The following is an 11,766-nucleotide window of genomic DNA, read 5'->3' as shown; positions in this document are numbered from 1 at the left end:
TCACCTAGTTCCGAAACCACATTTAGTTTAGCTACTCGCTCTACTGGAACAATTCCCAGTGTACAGCGCCCATCACCTACATCCCCGAGACGCCCTGCTCGATCCATGACTACTTCAAGTACACCAGCAGATCGTGACGCACAGCTTGGTCCGTCGCAAGAACCTTCCTCCTCCAAGAGGCGCAAAGGTCTATTCTCTTCGGGGACTTCTCCCTTATCTGCCTCTTCAACTACACTACCAGTTTCTTCTACTCGTGCACGCAGAGAACCGTTACGAGATGTAGTGCGCCAATTTCATTCTGAACCTAAAATACCAGATTGCACACTTAAGGACACTTCTACTACTGTTCTTAAAAATCAATACAAAGCCATTCGAACTGTGTTGTTTCAACAACTAGTGAGTACCAATCTTCTTAATGATAGTGACCTGGAACCTGCGCTTACCACAATTTCACACATCCTAGGATGGCAGGAACAAGTGTAATTACTATGTTACAGTGGAACATTCATCAAGCACAGGGTAAGCAAATGGCTTTACAACGACTGTGTGCTATTTATCAACCAACCATACTCCTACTCCAAGAGGTCTGGTCGTTTCATCATTTTCGACTACGCATCCCAGGTTATCGCCTAATACAGGAAGACCGACTGGATCAATACGGCGGTATCGCTCTGGGGATTCGACGTGGATTTCCATATACTCTCCTCACTGGGATACCACCTCCATCGTCTCCCCATACGCAACTACAAGGTATACGTCTAGGAGATATCAATTTCATCAATGTTTATTCACCCCCGGAATACCCTATTCCTACCGTTTACTGGAACCGTTTGTTTCACCAATTCCCACTCTCCACTGTCATCGGAGGAGATCCTAATACGAAGAGCCCTCTGTGGGGCAATGCAGTTACCAACACGGCTGGTACAGACCTGCTTACGGCTCTCCGCCAATGTACTTATCTATTAGCAAATGACGGTACTCCTACTAGGCTGCCATCTCTTCAGGCCAGACCCAGTGCTCCTGACATCACCATTCTTAGTCCAGAGTTGTATATCCAGCATACCTGGCGAGTTCATGGCTATACTTACGGAAGTGACCACTTCCCCATTCTTTTGACTCTTCACTCATCACGGGTCACCCGTACCACATACGATTCAGACCGGATGCTCCCTCATTCTATTCCTAAAGTCCCTCTCCCATCCCAACCTAGTATCTTTCATCAGCATTTCCAGGATGTTTTCCGTGAGTGTACTACAGTGGATGAACGTTCAGTGGCTCATCTTCAGGATACTATTGTACTAGCTGCCCGCAAAGCTGTCACACCTACGCAGCCGCCTACTTCTACAGCTCGACCTCGTCGCTCATATCCCAGCAATCCACCATGGTGGGACATAGAATGTCAGCGAAGTTGTAACTATCGCCGGAGTTGTCAACTGGAGTACCTGCGAAGTCGAACCCGAGAAAGCTACCTTAGATATCAGGAAGCCCATGCCAACTTTCGACGAACACAAGCTTCCAAGAAAAAGGCTCATTGGATACAGTTTTGCCGTACTCTAACTCTCTCCACCACACCTCGACGTTTATGGAACTATATCCGATCCAGAATGCAAGGGTACATTCAGAGGCCTCCACCAACGGTACTTAATGAAGACTGGCTTACTTCGTTTCATGCGATGGTTACTCCGGCCACTCCATTACCGGCTCGGCAAACCCTGCAGCACTGCCTGGCCCCTTCTGAAAAGGATCCTGCTTTCCTTCCGATTACAGCCACAGAACTTCAACGAGTGCTTCAGAGCTCTCCCTCTACCTCACCTGGTGCTGATGGTATCAAGTTTCGCCACCTTCAACTGCTACCTGCTAGCGGTTTCAACTATCTGCTGCAACTGTACAATAGTGTACTTCAAACTTCACACGTACCGCAGTCCTGGAAATATCACCTTGTTGTGCCAGTTCCGAAACCTAATGTGCCCTCTGGGGACCCTAGCAGCTACCGACCGATTACATTGTTGCCGTGCATCTCTAAAATTTTTGAGAAGATCCTCCTACAACGTCTTATGTGGTGGGCAGAATATTATGATATATTTCCCCCAACCCTTGATGGGTTCCGTCGATCTCGAAGCACACACGACGCTCTCACTAGTCTCGTCACTGACATATGGAGTACTTTTCAACGGAGGGAATATCTAATGGCTGTTCATATTGACCTCGCACGAGCCTACGATAGTGTACCCTTGGATGTGCTCGTCCAAGAGTTGTTTTCACTTAAGATTCCAGCTGGATACCTCCGCTTTATTCATAATTGGCTCATACACCGTCAAGTGTCAGTGCGTGTTGGTCACCGCTATACAGACCCGAGGATAGTATCTCAAGGATTGCCACAGGGTTCTCCTCTTTGCCCGCTTCTATTTAATCTATTCACCATCTCGCTTCATAGACAGCTTCGAGCGTTGGTCAGAGTAAATCAGTTCGCTGATGATTTCTTGTTATATGTTCGCACCTCCACAGTGATCCATGGTGCCAATCAACTTCGTCAAGCCATAGACGGCCTACAACACTGGTGCAGAGATCATGGCCTTAGTGTAAACTGGCGTAAGACCCAGTACATCATCTTCACCCGGAAAAGGCGCACAATCGCTCCGCCACTAATACTTCAAGATGCCCAACTCTCGCCTGTTCCTAATCTCCATTACCTCGGAGTGACATTGGATTCTCGACTCCTTTGGAAAGCACATCTCGACACAATTCACACCAAAGTGCAACCCGTACTTAACCTTATCAGTGGACTCAGTGCCAAGAGATGGGGATTGGATATTCGATCACAGTTATGTATATTTCGTCAGTGTTTGGAATCAAGACTTCTATATGGCTGCCCAGCCCTTTCTCCACTACCTCGGCGTCTCAGTGAACTGTGTATTCGATTACAAGTGCAAGGACTCCGTTCAATACTTCGGCAACCTCGAAACTCACCCAACAGGGCACTCCTGGAAGAAGCAGGTATCATTCCATACAATATCCAAGCTTTTCATGTAGCTAAACTTTTCATCTTGAACCGTATGGCAATTACAACGTCACCCATCATCCCCAAAACTCAACTCCTATATGCTACTAATCGAAGCAAAACCCTACCTTATCATCGCCAGCTGCCTTGGACCTATTTTGCGTATGTTCGTGTAAAACATTGGCTGAATTTTATCTACCGCACGCCTAAACTCCCATCCTATCAATCCTCATACACCACGCACATCACTCCTACTCAAGTGGAATTTCCATCTCTCTCGCCCCACTGGCTGAATAATGCTCCCCGCTCTCTAACACCGCATTTATGGGAAGACTATATTAATCAACACCATTCAGACGCTTTACTAATTTATACGGATGCTTCTAAACAGATCAAGGCTGGACAATCGAAGGTGGGCATTGGCGTATTCATACCGCATTACAATTGGCGCTTTCATCAGGCATTGCCTGGCCACACATCAATCAACATGGCCGAAGCGTTCGCTATTCGAGCCGCATTGCAACGTGTGTTATGTCTCCAACCGCCTGTTAGCTGTATTTGTAGTGACAGTCAGAGCGTTCTTCGTCGTCTTCTTCCCACAGCCCAACCAGCACATTCCAACTGGATTCTGGTCAATATTCTCCAACAGGTATGTCAAATACAAAGCAAAGGACTACAGGTAACTTTCATACATGTTCCAGCTCATAAAATGATACCAGGTAATGAAGAGGTCGACCAATTAAGTAAACAAGGAGCGTTACTAGAGCCTGTGACGGTGAAGTTACCGGCTACATCATTTATCCCAACACTTGGAGAACAACAGCAGACCGAATGGCGGAACTATCAACATCAGGCTCGAAGTGGACCAGGTAAATACTACTGGCGAATAGAACCTAACCCAACCACGCGTTCCTTTATCTATCACCCTAAATGGACTCATGCTCATCATGTGTTGTTCACCCGACTTCGACTCAACACCGTACAGACTCCAGTGCAAAAATATCGTCAGGGACTACGTGATAATCCACTCTGCTACTGCCAGGAAGATCTAGGTACCTTGAATCATCTAATCTATGCCTGTACATACACCCAGCACTACCGACCAGTGTTTCTTTCTTCCTTGCACTCTTTACTTGGTTATGGTCCCATGCCGGTGTGCACCATTCTATCCATCAACAATTCCACAGTGATTTATCATCTCCTACAGCTTCTTCTGCTTAATAACCTTGATCTGTAATCACTGAGAGCAGCCCCCATTACCTTTACCTACGCTAAATGACTTCCTAAACTAAGCTAACCTTCTACGTCATTTACCCTTGTACTTACCTTTCTTACTACACCCCATGTTCAAGGCGTCGCTGCTGGAACATAGAAGGGGGAGCGTCTCCTCCCCCAGAAGTGGAAGTGGAAGTGGAAAGTGAATTCTTGGATTACTAAGTTTTTCCACATGAACTGGTAGCACTATTTTATAACAAAAGAAGGTACCGTGGCGTGTTTGTTATGTACTTTAAGTTCTTGTAATTTGAGTAAGTGAATATATTTAATTTTTTTTGACTGTGATATAATTTTATTCTATTTATATCCTACACAGATATTGAAAATGTCCGGAAAAAATAAGGGAGTATGTTTAGTACAAGGGGTCCAAAAGCACGTATAAAACACAAAATTTACAGGAGTAATGGGTGATGCAAGTGCTTAGACGTAACATAACATAACCAAATCTAACCTAACCTAACATAAACTTACGTAAGCTAACCTGAACTAACCTAAACTAACGTAATATTAGTAGAAATAAGCGGAATTCTATGTTTTTTTTTTTTTTTTTTGGAAAATTATGCGGGACTCCTACACTAATATAACGTAAACTAAACTAACCTAACGTAACCTAAACTTACTTAAACTAACCAATCCTACCCTAAACTAACCGAATGTGAACAGAAATTACCAAAATTTGCAACATTTTTTAGAGAAAAGTGCTGGACCCCTTCTGCTAAACATAGGCCAAAATAAGTTTATTAACTTGACTGTCTTTTAATACAGAACTTAGAAGAAAAGTACAAGGATGCGAGTCCGTCCTCCAAAAAATCCGTATTAGAAGAATTGCTCCTATAGATTCCCTTCAGCATAGCGATTTCAGACTTAGAAATTTGGCTCACATTAACCATACGAAATTATTTGTAGAATCTTTATAGGGTAATAGTATACATGATAACCCCCTGATCTGCGTTTCTTCTGTGTCCTATTACCACTTGTACATGAAATACCATAAATTTTCTACGTAGTGCAATAGTAAGAAGTATCCATGTACACAAGACATGCAACATGCGTTAAATTCCACCACCCCTACACACACACACGCATAGTCAGATAAAGTACAGGACACTGCACATGCAGATATAAGGTACAGGTACGTTCTTTTTTATTTTCGTATCAGTCGATAAGTAAATAAAAGTTGCTTTGTTACCCCCTTTGTAAGTTCGTACATACTCAATGAATAATCCCTAAAAGTATGAGCGTCCTGCTCTTTCGGGAACTGATGCAGCTTCAGATACAATTCACAAAGGAAGTGTAATGTTTAAGGAAATTATGTAGACAATATGAAAGTCTTAAACACAGAAACAACGTTAAGAAGTGTGCTTCATTGCAATGCAGTAGTGATTATCTGGCATAGGTTACTGCGTGCTTTTGGCACTATCTTTCTTTACTTATACACCATCTATGCACTTTTGGGTTGGAGCTCCAATTTTACTCTTCCTTAAATCGAAATGGATGTAAACACTAGCTTGGAGAAACCACAAAGGATAGGATGTTTTTTTTTTTTTTTTTTTTTTTTTTTTACACAAGTTGTTTTAATAAGATATGAGTAAATGCAGGATGGGTCATTTGCCTTCATACACCTTTGGCAAAAAATCCTGCAATTCTGTACCATGCAAATATCGGCAAGGAAACGTTACCTAGATTTCGAAGTGAAAAAAAAAAAAAAAAAAAAAAGGAGAGGCGCTATGTTTTATTACGATTTTGACTAGACAGACCGGCTATCTAAATGTTGAAATGCAGTAAGGGTACGTTGCCTAAAAGACTGCATTTCTATTTACATAATGACTGAAAACCATTGGAGGGCTTCTCTGTAATAACGGAGGCGGTATGGAGAAATTTTGATCCCCTGCCAAGAACTTTCTGAAAATAAATAAATAACAAATGCCCTCTTATATTGTATTATAGAGAATTATACTGCTCAAAAAACGAATGAGGATATTAAGAATTTCCTGCGGGGAAACTCCAGGTTCCCCACTCGACTGTGGGGTATTCCAAACCCCCCGAAGGTTCGCCCCCACAGCAGACAACCCCTAAATCCGCCCACTCGAAAGATGGCATTTATGTGCATTAAGCCAAGAAGACACACGCACATACATAACAAAGAAACACTTCAATATGGCACATTAAAATATCAAATAGGTGAACTTTGAAGGCACCTCATTTTAAAAACAATCCATGTTCCGTTAAGGGGGTCCAAAACTAACCTAATATAACGTTATATTATGTACTCAAACGAAAATCAATAGAAAGAAGTGCAGAAATTGCAAATTGTGGAAGAAATTACTGGACCCTCTTAGCGGAACATTGGCCTTAAAAACAAAAGGTAAGAAAATGATAGCAAAAATGTCGGTGTTGTCTACTTAGAAATAGAAATTATTTCTACATAAGAAATAATATCTTTTTACGTGCAAAGCTATTCATCAATTACTGTGTATAAAAATGGATTTATTGAATGTATTTAGTATCTACTTTCCAGTGCCGATATGTTTTAATCCTTGAAAAACCAGAGGTAATATCCTTCATCACTGAAAAGCCAGAGACGGTATGGCGTACTACCGCATACCGTGTCACTTTGACCACTGCTGATACCACTAGGTTAACAATGTTATGAGTCCAACATACAAGTTACATTTTATTTATTTTTTTTTTTTTAATGGCACTACATGAGGTTATCGTAGTTATGTTTAGCAGAAGGGGTTCAGAAGCACGTAAAAAATATAAAATTTACATGAGAGGTGGATGGTGCAAGTAGGCTACTTAGACCTAAATAACGTAACCAAATCTAACCTAACAGTAAAAATAAGCGAAATTCTATCATTTATTTGGAAAATTATGCTGGACCCCTACACTAACATAACGTAACCTAATGTGAACAGAAATTACTGAAATTATGACATTTTTTAGAAACGATTGCTGGAACTCTTATGCTAAACATTAGCCGGTTATGGCATGGCAATACTTCAAATCTACGCTTTAAATGAAAACTTAGAATATCAGACGTGTTATTCAGTATTGTAAACTAAAGACGCTACAGTAACACAAACGTGCAAGATGGCATCAAGAACAGTTAATAGTGCAAGTGAGGAAGAGGGGTGGTTCTAGAATGGTGGCCCGTACACAGGTGAAAGAGTATTAGTTTAGTAGCGAGGTTGGTTCTTTTCTTTGTTAAAGTTCAATTTACATTGCAATGCCGAGCGAACGTTTGCGAGTAAAGGTGGGTTATAGCCAGGTTGATTACTTTCCTTATTACAACTCAATGGATGCAAATCAGTGTTCTAGAAGCTTGCCCAGATGTAGTTACACACATCCAATGGGTTTGAGAGCCCTTCTGTGTCCATTCTTTCTTCTAGAACCGTGCAAAGTATGTAATTAATAATGAACCTCTAAACACATGTAATCCAGTTTTTTTTATTAGCTGACAAACTTAAGTAAAATAATTTTTTAATCTTAAACATGTTAAAACATTACTTGCTGTAAACGGATAATTTTATGTATCTGTTGACAACCATTTATGTAACTAGATGTGATATTTATCCATAAACTTTTCGAAATAAAGTTCTTTGAAAAAATTCAAATTTTCAGTTCGTTGTAACCTTGTTTCTATCTGTTTGAAATACGTCACTTAATAACGCAGTATTCGACACTAAGGTACTTTGGATGTGCATTATCCCGTCTATATCATTTACGTTATTACCTACTGTTGTAGAACTCTTCAAAATGTTGTTGTTTTTTGATGTTTGCAATACTGTAACGTCCTTAGTTTACAATAAAGATCGGCACGGGTTGGAATTTTTAACCCGAGACCCGGCCCATGAATTTATAATGTCAGACCCGACCCGATTCCGAAATATGCTTAAGCCTTTAAGCCCGAACCCGACCCGTGATAATCAAATGAGTGTCAAATAACCCTGAATTATAAAAACTCAGTAATAACGCAAAATTGTATTTTTATTTACAACAATTACAGGTTTAAATTTACATTTTAAAATGTTACATGATTCACAGAGAATAACGAAATAAAGATTATCGTTTACACTTGCTGAATACTCTAAATAAAATGGTGATTTATATGAATTCCGTCTCCCTTGGCCTCGTTCCATAATTGTGGGACGTTAAACTAAATATTTCGTTTCATTTATATCAATTCCCATGAAATGGAAACATGAATACTTCAAATATTTAAAACAAAATGTCATTGTGTGCAAATTCTTATGCAAAGGGATGTGTACTGGGCTCACTCAGATAGTTCTCAAAGCAGTCATTGTCGATTGCTGTGAAGAAAAAGAATCCACACTCTGGCTGCTCAAACTTTCACTCACAGGTAAAATAAGCATATGTATTTCTTTTACTTTTAGTTTTCTTCTCTCACTACACAATTAGCTTTACTTCCAGTTGTACAATGATAATACGATTTTTAATATGGGCGTCTCTAGTTACAAATTTAGATGTGCTTCAAAAGTTCTCCAGAAAGAATGGTTCGATAAATACTGTTGTACAGTATTACAATGTTAGGCCCGAAAAAGCCCGAGAAATATGGTTGTATATTTAAAAATTTACGTCCCGAGGCCGTGCAGACCTCTAATTTATAACACTGTATAATACTGTAAAGTTGTTAGTTTTCGTATTAGATTTGAAGTTGTAATATTCTGATGTAGTGCCATTTGAAAAGATACAACTTCATGCTTAGTTGCCAACACCGTTAATCTGATGGTATTGTATAGTAAACCAAAAAAATATAATCCTGTCATACTTGCACGGTATGAAATTTTAGCGTTTTGCATCTATTAGTTCAAGAGCAATAAGGTCGGATCAACATAAATCGTCCGTTCTGTACATACGGGTATAGGTATATACCTGTATATGCCTATTCTATATATATATATATATATATATATATATATATATATATATATATATATATATAGTTCAACGCCCGTTGATTATGTTTCGACGCTAAGGGAGACTGTAATGATGAGATGAATGAGTCAACTTTTAGAACACCCGTTTCAGTTGGAATTCATAAGTAAACACGAGAAATATTACTGGATTAGATTTTTGCAGGAGTCCAAACTTACACTCTTTAATAGGAATGAGAACGAACTTACGAGCAATGTTGTAATGTTGATACGGTAAGAGTGCACTTTATGCCGAACATTCATTGGAACCGATTCACCTGAACCAATTCCTCGGAACAGTTCAGAGATCAGTTCCCAAAAATAATCCCATGAATCGAAGCAATCGGAAAGTAAATTCTGAATAAGTTATGCAGACCACCTAATAAGCAATCAGAATCTAACTTCGCACCAGCAAACTAAGGTGTATCTGGACAGCGACAATAGATCACGATTGCTAACCAATGATCTACCACACTCACCAAAAATTTACTCTTCAATTGCTACGAATAATGGAAATATCATTTGAGAACTGACGCTAAACTATTCCGAGAAATCAATTCAGGTGAAACGGTAATAATCAATTTTGAGAACTAAATGGAGGGCTGCCGATCCCCCCCCCCCCCCCGTCCGCTTAAGAACCAGTAAAGAAAACAAAAAACAACAATAAATAATAAAACCACTACTATAAATCTAACGTAATAAGGAAAACAACTGCAAACAAATAAATAACACTCACTACTAATTATAAATCAATCCAGCATGACGAAGAAAAATGAAATACATTTCACCAATGGAACAACCAGCAGCAAACTATCCACTTCTCACTACGGCGCATTCGACCGACATTAAATTTGCGTCTACCGAGCAAACTCTCGTCCACCTCAACTGTCAGCCCAGGACCTCCGATAAGGTCACTAGAATTTCTAACGATTGTTTCAAGACACACCTCTCTACAGAGACACAACCAATCCAAAACAGTGTGCCTACTACGTTTCGAGGAAATTCCAGAACACTCTTTGATAATGAAATCATAATTAGTAACAGTACAAACTATTGCGAAATGATAGGAATTCACTTCAGTATCACAAACATGTTTAAACAGAAAAAAATAAATTAATATCTCAACAATCAAACTCGCAAAACGGTCTGTTTAAATCGTGGACAATATTAGAAGAACGAATCGACATCGAAACTGACTTCAGTTGACACACCTGACTACCTTCTCTTTACCTTACCCATGCAACACACATGTTCAACTGCCAAATTCAAACATACAGCTTGATCACTCAAGAATACATAACAGCCAATCAGCGACATGAACACAATCAACCAACCACAGCATAGGAGACAATATTAGTGCCACCAAGCGCTAAAACACAAAAACAACATTCTCAACAGAACAAAACAACAAAAACACCGATTCCGTACCTGTTCCAGTGACAGTGATTCTGTTCCTCCAATGCCACATCCAGTGACAAAATCACTTGTTCGGCATAAAGTACGCTCTAGCCGTTGATACAAATGGATGATGATAGTGGAGTGATGAAACTGGGAGGAAACGAGAAAACCCATGTACACGGTGTTTGTCCATCACAACCCATTTGCCGAGAGCTGCGATCGAACCATAGGCCTCACGCGCTAAGGGCGAGCGCTCTAAAACCGAGCCACCTTAATCCGCTGATAATATACACCTGTACATTGTTGCTAGGTAAACGCCAAGAAAATAAAAGAATAGAAGGCATTAAGAGATAATTAGTGAAAGAATTGTAATTTTGAACCGTTATTTCTGGTGACAAATGTCAACTTGGGAGTCCCAGTTAGGTATCAGAATGTGCCACCAAAAGAGGAGTGTAGAAGACATGAAAAAGTACTACTTCAACGAAGAAATGCTAGTATAATTGTTATATAAATTTGGCGCCGCATTCTCAGTCTTTACGAAAATTATAGTACTTTATATGAAAAGAATTGATGAGCAGATTGAAAATAGTCAGTCATACATGTTTTAACTGCAAAAGTTGTCTCAATACTCTAAATAGACGTATTAGGTTAGTGGATTGTCAGCCCTTCCATGGTGTAATGGCTTGCGCGCGCTCCTTTGGTGCACGTGGCCTCGGTGGGAAAGCATTGAAAGAATTACTTTGGTTCGGAATCTACTTGAAACTATAGGTTAACCTGATGTAGTTTCAAACTTCAATAAACAAACAAACGATTAGTGGATTGCCATTTTTGATGGATACACTTGCATGAAGAGATTCATTTCAAATTCGCAGGGACTGCAGAGGCCTAAATGAACGTCAGCGAGCAAAGGCAGATGAACCGCAAAGAATGTTATTCACCGAAGACACGAGTGCTATTTGAGGTTATTGAGAAAATACCCTAGCCAAGTGCATGTTAGTTGTTGGAAAGTGCATTTTGTATGGAGTGCTTTTCTTATGGATGCTTGTATGGGAGTGACGCTTACATTATATATGCTACTAGCTGGAAGGATTAAGGTGTATGGAAAATATGTAAAAATAATGAAATGAATGAAATCAATACCTGGCCGGTTAACATGCC

General features: G+C 40.0%; 1 protein-coding gene across 1 annotated transcript in view; it reads left to right on the top strand.

The window, feature by feature from the left end:
- Window positions 1-449: 449 nt before the first annotated feature.
- beg (malonyl-CoA-acyl carrier protein transacylase beg) overlaps window positions 450-11,766 on the top strand; it is a 39,904-nt gene continuing 28,587 nt past the window's right edge. The window contains exon 1 of the mRNA XM_081765490.1: window positions 450-3,647. Coding sequence (XP_081621616.1) covers window positions 465-3,647 — 3,183 coding nt within the window. The 5' untranslated portion in view covers window positions 450-464. The remainder of the gene's footprint in view (window positions 3,648-11,766) is intronic.

Source organism: Thermobia domestica, chromosome 7, assembly GCF_964235325.1.
Source record: "Thermobia domestica chromosome 7, izTheDome1.hap1.1, whole genome shotgun sequence".
NCBI lineage: Eukaryota > Metazoa > Arthropoda > Insecta > Zygentoma > Lepismatidae > Thermobia > Thermobia domestica.
This window is presented reverse-complemented; position numbering and strand designations above follow the sequence as displayed.